The sequence below is a fragment of the Pipistrellus hanaki genome (assembly GCF_964339955.1).
Source record: "Pipistrellus hanaki genome assembly, chromosome: 2".
NCBI classification, from domain to species: Eukaryota; Metazoa; Chordata; class Mammalia; order Chiroptera; family Vespertilionidae; genus Pipistrellus; species Pipistrellus hanaki.
The window spans coordinates 108790010-108807187 of NC_140504.1; the positions used below are offsets into that span (position 1 = coordinate 108790010).

The following is a 17178-nucleotide window of genomic DNA, read 5'->3' on the forward strand; positions in this document are numbered from 1 at the left end:
CAGCCAGGGAAGGCCCATTCTTGCATGAATCTTCATGCATCAGGCCTCTAGTACAATTATAATAGGGGAACTCAATACCCCATTGAGAACAATGGATAGATCATCCAAACAGAAAATCAAAACAGCTTTAAATAACACATTAAACCAAATGAACATAATATTTACAGAGCTTTTAATCCCAGAACACCATTTTATACATTCTTTTCTAGTACACAGGGAACATTTTCAAGGCTAACCCATATTATGTAGGAGCACAAAACTAGTTTCAACAATTTAAGAAGATTGAAACGATACCAAGCATATTCTTTGATAACAACAATTTAAACCTAAAAATCAACTGCTAAAAGAAAGCTGAAAAAAACCACAAACATGTGGATATTAAACAACATGATACCAAACAACTACTGGGTAACAGGAGAAATAAAAGGAGAGTTCAAAAGATACACAGAGTCAAATGAGAATGACAATAGGAAATATCAAAATTTGGGGGATGGAGCAAAAGCAGTAGTAAAAGAAAAGTTTACAGCATTTCAGGCCTACCACAAGAAACAAGGAAAAGGAAAATAACAAATGAAGCTGAAACCCAGTAGAAGGAAAGAAATAAAAATTAGAGAATTAAATTAAACAGAAAACAATAGAAAAAATAATGCAACAAAGAGCTGGTTCTTTAAAAGAATTAATAAAATTAACAAACCTCTAGCTAAAGATGCAAAAATCACCAATAAAAGTCTCAAATAAACAAAATTATAAATAAAAGAGAAGTTACAACAGACACTACAGAAATACAAAAGACTATACAAGCATATCACGAAAAGCTGTACGTCATCAAATTCAATAACCTAGAATAAATGAACAAGTTCTTAGGACTACTAGTATATAAACTTCCTAGACGAATCATGAAGAACTGGAAAATCTACAGACTTAATTAAAACAGTCATCAAAAATTGTCCAAAAATAAAAGTCTAGGCAAAGCCGGTTTGGCTCAGTGGTAGAGTGTCAGTCTGAGGACTGAAAGGTCCCAGGTTTAATTCCGGTTAAGGGCATGTACATTGATTGCGGGCACATCCCCGATAGGGGGTGTGCAAGAGGCAGCTGGCCGATGTTTCTCTCTCATCGATGTTTCTAGCTCTCTATCCCTCTACCTTCCTCTCTGTAAAAAATCAATAAAATATATATATTTTAAAATAAAAACATAAAAATAAAAAATAAAAGTCTAGGAACAGATGGCTTCACTATTGAATTCCACGAAACATTTAAAGAAGACTTAATACAGATTCTCCTTATACTCTTCCAAAAATTTGGAAAAGAGGCAATAATTCCTACTTCATTTTATGAAGCTAATATTACCCTGATTCCAAAATCTGACAAGGATACCATACATACAAATTACAGACAAATATCTCTGATGAATATACATGCAAAAATCCTAAACAAAACACTAGCAAATCAAATATAATACATTAAAAGAATCATAGTTCACAATCAAGTGGGGTTCATTCCAGGGGCAAAAGGATGGAATGCAAATCAATAAATGTTAATACACCACATTAACAACTAAAGGAGAGTATTAAAAATGGTGGTAGAGTAAGTGAATGTTGCACGAACATGCTCCCAGAACAAACTGGAATTTACAATTAAAATACAGAAAAACTTCCTGAATGATCAACCAAAAACTCACAGGAGAGAACCTGATACCTGAGTACCAAATGTGGAGACTGGTAGGAGGGGCGAAGGTGCCAAAGGGCTAGCTGGACACCCACAGACAGCAACTGAAGTCCTGGAGAGATATCTCAGCTGTGGGGGGTTGCCACTGAGAACTCTGGGATCTAATCCCAAGCTAGACCCCCAGCAGAGAGCACCAAAACTGAGAAGGGTACCCACATAACATTTGGCTGTGAAAAGCAGCAGGGTGTTATCTGCCAGGGAGTGACAGCTAAAAATTCAGGCACCCTCTTAAAGGGCCAACATACAAAATTCCCTGTGGAGCCACCCACCTTGTGCTCTGCCAAAGAAAAGGTGAAGTGGATTGGATCTGTGAAAGCAGAACCCAGAACTGGGGGTTATAGCTCAGAAGGCAGACACCCCAAGTTTTCTGGGCTGAGGCATTCCCTCACACAGCAGAGGACATCTTTCCCACACAGACATTTGCCTTGCCTGGGGGGAAGACAGTTGACAGACCCTACTGAAAAACCCTTGCCCTGAGGCCACTTAAGAGATTAAAAATAACAATTAGTCTCCAGGCAAAAGCAACTACCCCACCCAGTTGAAATAAACTCTCCCCACACCTACAGATTGTTAGGTGGTCTCCGGAGGCATTGTGCCTTTGCCTGATCTAATTACTCAGAAACAGCCTTTAACACTGTTGGACACTAGAAATTGAGAGGTGTAAAGGAGTTACCTAATATGTAGTCACAGACCAAAACAGACAGCTAAAATGAAGAGACAAAGAACCTCCAAATGAAGAAACTAGAGAATTTTCCAGAAGAAAAGATAAATGAAGCAGAGATAAGAAATTCATCTGAAACAGAGTTCAGAGTAATGATGGTAAACATGCTCAACAGCATGAAAAAAGATATAGTAACGATGAAAAAAAAAAAAAAACAGTCAGAGATAAAGAATGACATAACACAAATGAATAACACATTGGAAGGAATACACAGCAGATTAGGGAAAGCTGAGGATCGAATTGATGAATTAGAAGACAGAGTTGAAAATATCAATCAATCAGAGAATAAAAAAAAATCAATTAAGAAAACAGGAGGACAGCTTAAGGGAGCTGTGGGAAATATGAAATGTTACAACATTATAATAGCAGGTATGCCAGAAGAGGCAGAAAGGAATAGAGAATGTGTTTGAAGAAATAATGGTAAAACCTATCCTAACCTAGTAAAGGAAAAAGTCACACAAGTTAAGGAGGCAAATAGAACCCAAGCAAGACTGCAAACAGGTCCACAACCAGACACATCATAATTAAAATGCCAAAAATTAAAGACAAAGAGAGAATGTTAAAGGCAGCAAGAGAAAAGTTACCTACAGAGGAATTCCCATAAGGCTGACACCTGATTTCTTATCAGAAACTCTACAGGCCAGAAGAGAATAGCATGAAGTAAAGTACTCAAGGTAATGGAAGGCAAGGATCTGAGACCAAGATTACTATATCCAGCAAGGCTATCATTCAAAATAGATAATCAAATAAAAAGCTTACCAGAAAAAAAAAAGATAAAGAAATACATCACCACCAAGCCAGCATTACAAGTAATGCTAAAAGGACTGCTGAAATGAGAAAAAACAGAGAGAGAAACCTAGCCATACATAATTAAAATGGAAAATAAATAAGTACCTATCAATAATAACCCTAAATATAAATGGATTAAATGCTCCAATCAAAAGGTGTAGGATACCTGAATGGATAAAAAAACATGACCCAACTATATGCTGTTTACAAGAGAAGCACCTCAAAAGACACACAGTTGATGAGAGTGAAGGGATGGGGGGGAAAATTTCCATACAAATGGAAAAGAAAAAAAAAGCTGGAGTAGCAATACTCATATCTGAAAAATAGACTTTAAAATGAAGGTCATCATGCCAAAACTGGTTTGGCTCAGTAGATAGAGAGTCGGCCTGCAGACTCAAGGATCCCAGGTTCAATTCCGGTCAAGGGCATGTACCTTGGTTGCAGGCACATCCCCAGTAGGAGGTGTGCAGGAGGCAGCTGGTCAGTGTTTCTCTCTCATCGATGTTTCTAACTCTCTACCCCTCTCCCTTTCTCTCTGTAAAAAATAATCAATAAAATATATTTTTAAAATATCAAGGAGAGATATTTAAAAAAATAAAATGAAGGCCATCACAGGAGACAACAAAGGTCACTACATAATACTAAAGGGATTATTCAAAAAGAGGATATAACCCTGGTAAAAACAAATATGCAACCAATATAGGAGCACCTAAATATATATTTTTTAAAAACTTCTAGGGAACTTTAACAAAGACATCAACAACAATACAGTCATAGTAGGGAACTTTAACATTCCTCTGACAGCATTGGATAGATTTCTAGACAAAGACCTAGTAAGGTAACAGAGACTCTAAAGGACACACTGGATCAGACAGATTTAATTGACATTTATAGAACATATCACCCCAACACAACAGAATATACCTTTCCCACTGCACATGGATCATCCACAAAGATAGACCACATGTTAGGACACAAAACAAGTCTCTACAAATAAAAGAACATTGAAATCACATCAGCATCTTCTCAGATAACAGTGAAATTAAATTCGAAAACAACTACAGTAAAAATACCCAAAAACATTCAAACATATGAAGGCTAAATAGCATGTTATTAAAAAATGAATGAATTACCAATGAGATCAAGAAAGAAATCAAAAACTTTCTGGAAACAAATGAAAATGAACACACAACAACCCAAAATGTCTGGGTCAGAGCAAAAGCAGTCCTGAGAGGGAAATTCATAGAACTACAGGCATATCTCAAAAAACAAGAAAAATCAGCAATAAACTATTTAACCCTACAACTTAAAGAATTAGAAAGAGAAAAACAAGAAAAGTCCAGAGTAAGTAGAAGGAAAAAATAAAGCTTAGAGCAGAAATAAATAACAGAGACTAAAAAAAAAAAAAAATCAATGAGACCAAGAGCTGGTTCTTTGAAAGGATAAACAAAACTGATGAACCATTAGCCAGATTCATCAAGAAACAAAGAAGGTACAAATAAATAAAATCAGAAACAAAAGTGGGGAAGTATTTACTAACACCATAGAAATACAAAGAATTGTAAGAAAAATACAACAAACAACTAGTATATGCCAACAAGCTGGACAATGTGGATGAAACAAATTCCCAGAAAAATATAATCTCCCAAAACTGAATCAGGAGAAATTAGAAAACCTAAATAGGCAATAACAACTGCTGAACTAGAAGCAGTAATCAAAACACTCCCACCAAACAAAGCCCAGGTCCAGACGGCTTCAAAGGGGAGTTTTACCAAATATTCAAAGAAGAACTAATACCTATATTCCTCAAACTATTTCAGAAAATCCAAGAGGAAGGTATAATTCCAAACTCTATTTATGAGGCCAACATTATCCTAATTCCAAAAACAGATAAAGATACTACAAAGAAAGAGAATTACAGGCCAATATCCCTGATGAACACAGATGCTAAAATCCTCAACAAAATAGCAAATTGCATCCAGCAATCCTAAATAATAAAATCCTAATATGCAATTCTACCATACTTCGGAATGACCGGCCACTATGATATACACTGACCACAAGGGGGCAGACGCTCAACACAGGAGCTGCCCCGGGTGGTCACTGCACTCCCATAGGGGGAGTGCCACTCAGCCAGAAGCTGGGCTCATGGCTGGCAAGCACAATGGCAGTGGTGGGAGCATCTCCCGCCTTCTGCTGCAGGCAGGTGGTAAAGAGCGAGGAGTCCTGGACTGCAAGAGCCCCAGACCGCTAGAGGGATATCTGACTGCCAGCTTAGGCCCGATAGGGAGGGGGCCTAAGCCAGAAAGCAGACATCCCCCAAGGGGTCCCAGACTGTGAAAGGGTGTAGGCCAGGCTGAGGGGCCTCTAGTATATTAAAAAGATCATACACCATGACCAAGTGGTATTTATTCCAGGGATGCAGAGCTGGTACAACATTCACAAATCAATAAACATGATAGATTACATAAACAAATTCAAAGACAAATATCACATGATCAGCTCAATAGATGCAGAGAAAGCATTAGAAAAAATCCAACACCCATCCTACCTAATAAAAGAGTAAAAATCCTAATAAATCCTATCTAATAAAAGAGCAATATGCAAATTAACCCAACCAAGATGGCAACAGCCACAGAGAGCAGGAGGGAGGCATTTCCCCAGCAACGAAGGAAGCCAAGCTTTCCGCCTGCCCTTCCGGCCTAAGCCTCCACTCAAGGCTACAAAGTGTCAATTATAGAAGGTAAACAAATCCAAACAGAAATGGCTGCCGCCACAGGGTGAGCAGGAGGCTTGGCTCCACTCCAGGCTATAAAGTTTCAATTGTAGAAGATAAATAAATCCCAGACACCAGGGCCTCTGCTTGGGTCACTGGGGGGAGTAGCCGGCCTGCAAACCACCAGAGGCCTCTTACTCAGGCTGCCCCATATCCCAAGGGAACTCCCACCCTGATCTGGGACACGCTCCAAGGCAAACCAACTGGTCCTCACCCGTGCACCAGGCCTCTATTCTATCTAATAAAAGAGTAATATGCAGATTGATCATCACTCCAACACACAATATGGCTGCCCCAATATGGTCAAAGATCCTGCCCCTATGTGGACACAAGATAGCCAGCAGGGGAGGGAAGTTAGGGGTGACCAGGCCAGCTTGGGGGCAAACGGGCTGGCAGGGGAGCAGTTAGACATCAATTAGGCTGGCAGTGGAGTGGTTAGGGGGTGATTAGGCTGGCAGGAAGAAGCGGTTAGGGGCAATCAGGAAGGCAGGCAGGCAAGCAGCTGGGAGCCAGCAGTCCTGGATTGTGAGAGGGATGTCCGACTGCCCATTTAGGCCCGATCCCACCGGGCAGTCAGACGTCACTCGAGGGGTCCCAGATTAGAGAGGGTGCAGGCTGGGCTGAGGGACAACCCCCCCCTCCGTGCACAAATTTCACGCACCGGGTCTCTAGCATATAAATAAGTAGATGAATATACATGTTCCTGGAATGGTAAAATTAATATCATCAAAATATCCATATTATCCAAGGCAATCTACAAATTCAATGCAATTCCTATTAAAATACCAACAGCATATTTCCCAGATCTAGAACAAATACTCCAAAAATTTATATGAAACCAAAAAAGATACTGAATAGCTGCAGTAATCTTGAGAAAGAAGAAATTATAGGGATCATAATAACAGATATAAAGTTTTATTACAAAGCCACTGTAATCAAAAGAGCCTAGTACTGGCACAAGAACAGACATACAGATCAATAGAACAGAACAGAGATCCTGGAAATCCACTCACACATTGCATTCAATATTTGACAAAGGAGGCAAGAGAATACAATGGAGTCAAAATAGTCTCTTTAATAAATGGTGTTGGGAAAAATTGAACAGGTACATGCAAAAATATGAAACTAGATCACCAACCTATACCTTACATAAGAATAAACTCAAAATGGATAAAATACTTAAATGTAAGTCAGGAAACCATAAAAATCCTAGAAGAAACCATAGATCACAAAATCTCTGGCCTCTTTTGTAGCAATGTATTTACAGATACATCTTGGAGGGCAAAGGAAACTAAGGAAAAAATAAACAAGTGGGACTACGTCAAAATAAAAAGTTTCTGCACAACAAAAGAAACCATTCACAAAATGAAAAGTGAGCCCACTGTATAGGAGAACATATTTTTGGCCATGATACTGGTACATCTCATAAAAGTTTAATTACACAGATATTAATACATGCAAAAATATGTATAAGGAGTATACAAGGAACTCATACAACTTCACAAAAGGAAGATAAACACTCCTATTAAAAAGTGGGCAAAGGACCTAAATAAACACTAATCCAAAGAGGACATACAGATGGCCAAGGGACATGAAAAAGTGCTCAAAGTCACTGATCATCAAAGGTGCAAATTAAAATGACAATGAGGTATCACCTTACACCTGTCATAATGGCTACCATCAACACATCAACAAATGACAAGTGCTTGTGAGGATGTGGAGAAAGGGAACATTAGTACACTGCTGGTGGGAATGCAGACTGTGCAGCCATTATGGAAAACAATATGGAGTTTCCTCAAAAAATTAAATATGGAACTACCATTTGACCCCATAATCCCACTTCTAGGAAAACACACTGAGTGGCCAGATTATTATGACCTCTGAATGCACAATAATCTGACCACTCAGCATATATATATGCACACACACACACACACACACACACACACACATATTAGAGGCGTGGTGCATGAATTCGTGCATGGGTGGAGTCTGGCCAGCCTGGCCAGGGGGAAGGGACATGGGACATGGGTGGTTGGCCAGCCTGCCTGCTGGTCGAACTCCTGGTCAAGGGGACAATTTGCATATTAGCCTTTTATTATATAGGATATACACTGAGTGGTCAGATTGTTATGCATTCAGAGATCATAATAATCTAGCTACTCAGTGTATACTAAGAAACCTGAAACACCAATTGGAAAGAATGTATGCACTCCTATGTTCATAACAGCACAATTTATAATAGCTAAGATCTGGAAACAACCCAAGTGTCCATCAGTAGATGAATGGATAAAAAATTATGGTACATTTACACCATGGAATATTATGCAGCAGTAAAAGAGAAGAATCTCTTACCCTTTGAGACAGCATGGGAGGGACCTGGAGAGTATTATGCTAAGTGAAATAAGCCAGTCAGAGAAAGACAAGTATCACCTGATCTCACTCATATGTGAAATCTAATTAATAAAATAAACATATTAACAAAATAGATTTAGAGACATAGAAGCATGGAACAGAAAGAATGTCAAATCTCAGACAGAAAGTGGAGGTAGGTGGGAAGAACTTGTATGTGCATATACATAACTCTAGGACACAGACAATAGAGTGGTGAAGGCCAAGGAGGGAACAGCAGGGTGGGTGTGGCCTAGAAGGGTCAATGGCAGAAAAAAGGGGACATGTGTAATACTTTCAACAATAAAGACTGTGGGGGGAAAAAAAAACCCATGAAAACGAATGAACAAACAAAAGCATACAACTTAACAAGCAAATAATCCAATTAAAGATGGGCACAGGACCCAAGAAGACATACAAATGGCCAACACACATATGAAAAGATGCTCAACTTCACTAGCTATAAGGGAAATTCAAATAAAATCCAAAATAAATTACCATCTCATAGCTGTTTGGATGGTTACTATCAATAAGATAAGAAATAAAAAGAGTTGGAGAGGATGTGGAGAAAAAGAAACCTTTATATATGGCTGGTGGGAATGTATCTATTCTAGAAATAGATAAGATATCCAAAAAATTAAGATTAGGCATGATTATCTAACTATCATGCTGTACATCTAAAACTAATACAGAATAATATTGAATGTAAACTATAATTAAACAATTTTTTCAAAATTTAAAAACAGAGGTACCATACTCAATAATCCCTCTTTTGTGTATCTACCTGAAAAATTTGAAAACACTTATTCATAAAGATATATGTACCCTTATGTTCATTGTACAATTATTTACGGTGTCCAAAACATGAAAACATCTAGTAAGTGCCCTTCAATGGATGCTTGGATAAAGACAATGTGGTACATATATACAATGGAATACTACTCAGCCACAAGAAAGGATGAAATGCTGCCATTTGCTATAACATAGATGAATCTTGAAAATATCACACTAAGCAAAATAAGTCAGATGAGAAAAGACCATATTATTTCACTCATATCTGGAGTTATAAAATAAATCTACAAACAAACAAAAAAATTAATAAACTCATAAACACAGAAAAACAGAAGGATGATTATTCAGAGGGGAAGAGGAGGATGAAGAGAGCAAAGGGGGCAAGTATATGATGAACAGAGGAAGAACTGACCTTGGGTGGGGAGCACAAAATGCAATTTATAGATTCTGTATTATAGAATTACACACTTTAAACTTGTATAATGTTATCAACCAATGTTAGCCCAATAAATTTAGTAAGAAACTCATGTTCTGGACAAAAAAAGGAAAAAAAATCATGTTTAAATACTAAATGAACTTTCACCTAACAAGTGACTAGAGAATGTTTCAAAACATGATGAGAGAGAATAATAATCTGTTATTTTTCTTTTTTATAAAATCATCTATAAGTTACAGAAATATCTTGTTTGCATAAGCAAAAAACTAACCTGAAAGGATATACTAGCTTTTAAGTCTATGTCTAACAATGTTACCTTTCATCTTTCAGCCAAATTTCATCCATTTTTTCTTGCCATTTCTCTGGTGGTGCTTCCAACCAAGCATTGAAATATCTGACAATGCCTGGGTGTTCCAGCTTGGCTAAGGCTTTAACTTCTCGCATTACCTTCTCCCGAGCCAATTCCCTTTAAAAAAAATAAAGAAAGAAAGAAGATATGTTTAGAGTTTTGTTTTGTTTTTTGCTATAAGCATATCTATTGCTTCATTTAATTTTTTTTTTTTAAAGCTGTCCTGGCTCACTAAAAATGGATGACTACAGACCTTTAAAGATTATTGCTTAATGTTTTTTAATGAATAGGAGGGTGATTAGGAACAAAGTCAAGTATTCAGAAAACAGAGCTCAGGAGGATGGAGAACGACCACCCAACAGGGAGCATATTACAATCCAAAAAGCTTGTCCAAGCATGTTTGTTTAAAGCAAGCCTCAACCACTAACTATCACGGCATGAAGTTTAACTTAAAAGCATCTGGATTTAAAATTTGCTGGGACAGCTTTTCAGATAGTTGTAATCTCACATTTCTAAGGATCCTACTCTCACCTGAAACAATGTAAATACAAATTATATTCTATTCCTGCCCCAGGAGGTGGTCAGCTACTCCCACTTTTCTCCTGTGCTTTGTGATTGCTGTCCTAACTCTGAGAATCCTGGTATGCCTCTGAATTCAACTTCTAGGTCCTCACATTCAGCTAGTTATCAAATTCGATTAGCTCCTCCTTTTCAATTCTTTACACTCATTCCTTTCTCATCTGTCCCCACTGCTGTTGTACTAATGTTCTATATCTTAAGACTAAACTTTTGCAAAAATAAATCTCCTAACATTCTCATCTATGAACTTTTCCTCATGTCAACTATCTACACACCCTCTCCAGAGTCACCTCCACTTTGAGCACGTCATTCTTCTGTTCAAAGACACAACTGTCTATGAAATGAAATCTAAACTCCTTTGCTTGACATTTAAGGTGCTCCAAACCATCTTTTCTATCTTCTCTTCCACCCCACTTCTTACCTTTTGTTCCACCCTTGCCAGAACACTCCCTGGTCCTTTACCACCTAAGTCCCAGCCTACAGCCTTTGCTCAGGCCTCTTCATGTACAATACTTGGCCATCCCTCCCCTATACATCTGGCTACTGAGGGACAGACTACTCTTTTCTTTTTTTAATACATACATATGTATACATACATACATATATATATGTATATATCGCTTATCTAATAAAAGAAACATGCAAATTGCCATATCTCCATTATACCCATACTAAGCCAAAACCGGTTTGGCTCAGTGGATAGAGCGTTGGGCTGCGGACTGAAAGGTCCCAGGTTCGATTCCGGTCAAGGGCATGTACATTGGTTGCAGGCACATCCCCAGTAAGGGGTGTGCAACAGGCAGCTGGTCGATGATTCTCTCTCATCGATGTTTCTAGTTATCTATCCCTCTCCCTTCCTCTCTGTGAAAAATCAATAAAATATAAATAAGGAAAAAAATGTAAAAAAAAAAAAAAAAAAAAAAAAAAGAATCCATACTAAGTGAAATAAGCCAGTCAGAGAAAGATAAGCACCATATGATTTCACTCATATATGGAATCTAAAGAATGAAATAAGCTAACAAACAAAACAGAAACAGACTCATAGATACAGGACTGACAACTGTTAGAGGGGAAGGGGTTTGGGGGCTGGGTGAAAAAGGTGAACGAACTAAGAAACAAACAGGAATCAACAACTCACAGATAGAGACAACAGTATGGTGATTATCAAAGGGAGGTTTGGGGAAGGTAGAAGACAGTAAAAGGGGATAAATGGTGATGGAAGGAGACTTGACCTGGGGTAGTGAACACACAATATATAGATAATGTATTATGGAACTGTACACCTAAAACCTATATAATTCTATTAGCCAATGTCACCCCAATAAAAATTTTTTTAAAAAGAAAAGGGGAAAAATCTATAGGAGCCTTCTATAATATGTGGAAAGGAAGGCATTTCTGAAAGATCATCATCTTAAGTATAACACTGTTCTGAGTCAGAAATTTTACTTCTAGGAATCTGTCCCAAGGAAACAGATGTGACCAAATCCTATATAATGAAAACCTAATATGCTAAGTGTTCAGTCATCCATTCAACCAATCAAAGTGCAATATGATAACGATATGCTAAGGCCACTCAACTGCTCGATATGACGTGCACTGACTACCAGGGGACAGACAGGTGACCAGTCCCTATGACATGTACTGACCACCAGGGGAGCAGACAGTCAACTGGTCAACCAGTCACTATGATGTGCACTGATCACCAGGGGACAGACACTCTGACTGTAGGTTAGCTTGCTGCTGGGGTCCGGCTGATAGGAACAGGCTGGACATGTCCTAGAGTCCTCCTGCGGTCCTTCCCCAGCTGGCCAACCTCTCACATCCCTCCCCACCCCTGATCATGCATCGATGGGGTCCCTCAGCCTGGCCTGCACCTTCTTGCAATCCAAGATCCCTTGGGGAATGTCAGAGAGCCAGTTTCCACCCTATCCTGCAGGCATGCCAGGCTGAGAGACCTCACTGGTACACCAGGCCTCTAATATTTATATAAAAGATGAACACTGAAAAGTTATTTTTAATTGCACAAATTGGAAACTTAAATGCTGAACAATAACAAATGGTTAAACATAATATGGCACATGTATTAACTGGACTATTATCCAGCGTTAAAATACTTTTAACGTATTTTAACATTTTACTAAAATACTAGTACTCTCTTTTTTTTTTTTTTTAATATATTTTATTGATTTTTTACAGAGAGGAAGGGAGAGAGATAGAGAGCTAGAAACATCGATAAGAGAGTAACATCGACCAGCTGCCTCTTGCACACCCCCTTCCGGGGATGTGCCCACAACCAAGGTACATGCCCTTGACCGGAATCGAACCCGGGACCCTTCAGTCCGCAGACCAACGCTCTACCATTGAGCCAAACCGGTTTCCGCACTAGTACTCTTATTAACATGAAAAATGCTAAGGATACAAAGATTAAACTATTCTGGATTGATAATTAGGAAAAAAATCAAAAGGAAATACTTTTAAATTTAATAAATGATATTGCTGAGTAGAAAAAAATAGAATTTTTTTATTTTAATACTTTTCCTAATTTTCCACAATAAATGATATTTTAAAATGATGCCATGTATTAAAATTATAGTCACTATAATTCACTATAGGAAAATTATGAGTTGTTAAAAATAAAAAAGGGGGCACATTTTAGAAAGCAGATTCAAAACAACCAAAGTAGATCACATTTTTAGACAACTGGTTACATCAGTGTTTCCCAAACTTCTCTCATGATGAGAATCACCTGGTGGAGTTGTTAAAACACAGATTCCTGAATCCCAACTAAGAAGTGCTAAACTATAATAGAATTTTTGGGAACATATAGGTAAAATTGTATACTTAACTAGTGCTCTAAGACAGATTTTATATACAGAGCACTAAGTTAGGTATGCAATTTTACCTATATGTTCTCAAAAATTCTAGTTTAGCACTTCTTAGTTGGGATTCAGGAATCTGTGTTTTAACAACTCCACCAGGTGATTCTCATCATGAGAGAAGTTTGGGAAACACTGGGTTACATGGTAGCACTTAAAACATAAGATTCAGTAGTTTAGAAACTGTTTTCTATAGTCTCTCTGGAGTATAGAAAGGACATACTGCCTACAGATTAGGTCATACAGCTCTAACCCCAAGTTGACTAAAAGTACCATTCATTACCTGTTGGGGAGACGGATTCTCTTGATAGCATAATTGCAGTCATCTACTTTGTTTCTAGCTTCAAAGACAACTCCAAACCCACCACGACCCAAGCACTGAATTGGTTCAAAATCTGTTAGATATCTAAAAAAAAAATTAATTAAGTAGTTTTACATTTTATAGTACGGTAATAATCAGTTCAATCTAACTTTGTGATATTTAAAATGTATAAATTCAGTAAATCTGCCAGAACATATTAATAAAAATTACAAATTCTACTAAATGCATTCTTTGTTCTTATGTTTGTATAAATTAAGCAAAAACATTCTAATTCTTTCCTCAGGAAACTTATAAAAATATAAAAGCTTCTGCTTCATTGGGAATACTTGTTAAGCCCTTGTTCTTAAAGCAACTGTAGTACTGTTCTGTCTTATCCAATATTTTATCATTTACCAAAATATTCTATCCTTACTTCTCTAACCTTTTATTTCCTGTAGTATTCTGTATTCAATTAAAAAATGTATCTTATTCTTACGTCAGTACCTGATAGTTTTATGAACAAATCTAATCAATCCTATTACAATTAAGTACTTTTCAAGCCAGAAATTGCTCTAGGAACCAAAACAATCTATAATTGGCGGGGTTGCCTCATGAGCTGATATATGCTCATAGCTAAGAGTATTCAGACAGAAGCTAACTCACCATCAGTTACTTACAGATGGACCTCCATACTGTAGCCTATTTCCCTTTTGGTGCCCGATCTCACTTACCTGCACTGTATATTCCAACCAACTTTTGCACCATGTCCTCTCACAATATCAGAGCTTTTCCTTATGCTATTTGTTCCACTGGGATGGCCTAATTCTTTGTATTCTTCCTTCATTCTGCTAATCTTCCTACACCCCAGTCTTAATGTTCTTCTAGCACTTTGCATAGAGTACTTTGAACTATTTAAACTTAATCCCAACATTTTGCAGTTATTTGTATGCAGTTCACTCTCCCACTGCCACTGGGAGGACCTTGAACGCAGGAGCACATTCTCATTTCTCTTTGTATTTTCAGAGCATGGGCTTACCTGGCAAATAGAAGGTCTAGCAAATATCTACTGAATAATGCATGAATTAATAAGTGAATGAATGAATGCATGCATGCCTGCTATGGTAGTTATCCTTCCAGCCACATGGAGGAAGAATTGAATTAGGTCATATTTGATATCTCTTATAAGGCTAAATTTATGATTTAGCACACTCAAGTTAATTTAGTAGTTGGCTCAGCTGGTTAGAATATGGAGTTCATGAGTAAAGGTAATGGATTCCAACCCTCCATGGACCAATTACTTTCGCAGAGAATGAAGAATAAAAATATGTACCCCTAAGAATAGCTGGTCAAGGTATTTCAGTACAAATCCATCTCCCCAACTGCAAAAGCCCATAAAGTTCATGTCCTGCTCTTGGAGGGCCAATTGGATTACCTTCCTATGTTAGAGAAAACACCCAAATGGAAATGTTTTCTGAAAAGAAAAACATCTTATATATGCTTATAGACCCTATAAATATATGTAACAGCTTGCCTAAGGTCCCAACTGACAAATGAAAAGTTGGGACTCAGACTCAGGACTGAATCCAGAACACTGAATCTTAATAATGTAATATACACGCAGCATACATTAGGTATTATTACAGAACTCCTACATTTAAAAAAAAATCAGCTCTATTCTTCAAAATGAATAACACTAAAGGAAAATTAAGTCATTCAACTTAGGAATACATTATTCTAATTCTCTTCACAGCAGCCTTGAAAATATATTTATTCATCATATCTCACTCCTACTCCTGTTTCTTAACTACCTAACTTTTACTTATATATGATTTAAGCTTCAATTAAAATGTGGCCTCACAGCCTATCAATGATTTTCTCTCATCATTTATGTTTCTATCTCTCCATCTCCCTTCCTCTCTAAAATAAATAAAATAAAATAAAATAAAATAAAATAAAATAAAAATATATATTTAAAACTAGAGGCCTGCTGCATGAAAATTCATACACTGGAGGGGGGCACTCAGCCCGGCCTGCCCCCTCTCACTGTCTGGGAGACCTCTGGAGTGGGAGGTGACCCAGCGATCAGGGGAAGGCGAGGCCCCATCACACCTCTGCCGCTGCCACTGCCAGCAGCACAAGCCTCGGCCAGCCCTGGTTACCTGAGCCTTGGGCAGCCCTGGGCAGCTGGACAGCCATCATCCAAGACTTGCCTGCACCTTGGGCATCGGCTGGGCAGCCACCATTCAAGACTTGCCTGTGCTTTGGGCCGGCCCTGGGCGGCTGGGGGCTGAGAATACTGGGGGATTTATGGAGGCAGGCGGGGCTGAAGGAACTGGGCACTGCCATCTTGTGGCTGTGGGCACCACCATCTTTGAGGACATGGCAGTCAATTAGCATATTCCCTCCTTAATGGCTGTGGGCGCTGCCATCTTTGCAACAGCGTGAGGTTTAATTAGCATATTCCCTCTTTAGGAGATAGGATATGGCCTCATTTATGGTGTCCTCTTGAATCATCACAACCAGAGTTAGTCACTTAGTTCATGGCTTTTTCTCATATGTTTGTTTTTTTACCCAGTATTACCTCCCCCATAGACTTTTAAGTTCCTCCAGGACAGGCTCTGTCTTTCTCTTTCTCTCAAAGCCTGAAATACTTTCCTGCACAGTGTTCAAAGTAAATGCTAAATAAACAATGAATGGCTTCATGGCAGATTACCCATCAGGAGTTACTGGATCTCTTCTCTCGCTGTCCTTTTCTCACTGCCTACTGGTATTGCTGGCCACTGACAAAATAATCAGCATCTTCATTAGCAAGGGTCTTAAAATCCTTACCATTTGTTAGGCACTTAGTAAATTCTGCTTCAAGAAACTAGCAGTAAGCCTGGCTAGCGTAGCTCAGTGGTTGAGCGTCAACCTATGAACCAGGACACATGCCTGGGTTGGGGGGTTATTCCCCAGTGTGGGGTCTGTAGGAGGCAGCCGATCAATGATTCTCTCTCATCATTGGTGTTGCTATCTTTCACTCCCTCTCCTCTCTGAAATCAATTAAAAAGTTTTTTTTTTTTAAGTAACTGGCAGTTAAACTTCTGTAACACTCTATTTCTATCCATTTTAGGGTATATCCCACTTTGTTTTTGTTTTTAAATATATATTTTTATTGATTTCAAAGAGGAAAGGAGAAGGGGAGAGAGATAGAAACATCAATGATGAGACAGAATCATTGATCAGCTGCCTTCTGCACACCCCCTATTGGCATGTGCCCTGAACGGAATTGAACCGTGACCTCCTAGTTCATAGGTCAATGCTCGTTTGAATAAGTTTAAGTGACAGGAAGGTTGAGTCTACATTTTATTTACCTATTCACACATTTAAAAAATAGATAAGCAAGATCTTACTTTGTAGGTCATTTCTTAGATCTAAATAGTCGCCACCAGAAGCTACAGCAT

General features: G+C 38.2%; 1 protein-coding gene across 1 annotated transcript in view; it reads right to left on the reverse strand.

Annotated features, from left to right (window-relative positions):
* EIF2AK3 (eukaryotic translation initiation factor 2 alpha kinase 3) overlaps positions 1-17178 on the reverse strand; it is a 101502-nt gene that overhangs the window by 25057 nt on the left and 59267 nt on the right. Inside the window, exons 11-12 of the mRNA XM_084872440.1 lie at positions 13718-13840; positions 9947-10096 (exon numbers count right to left, since the gene is read on the reverse strand). Of these exons, the coding sequence (XP_084728566.1) occupies positions 9947-10096; positions 13718-13840 (273 nt within the window). The remainder of the gene's footprint in view (positions 1-9946; positions 10097-13717; positions 13841-17178) is intronic.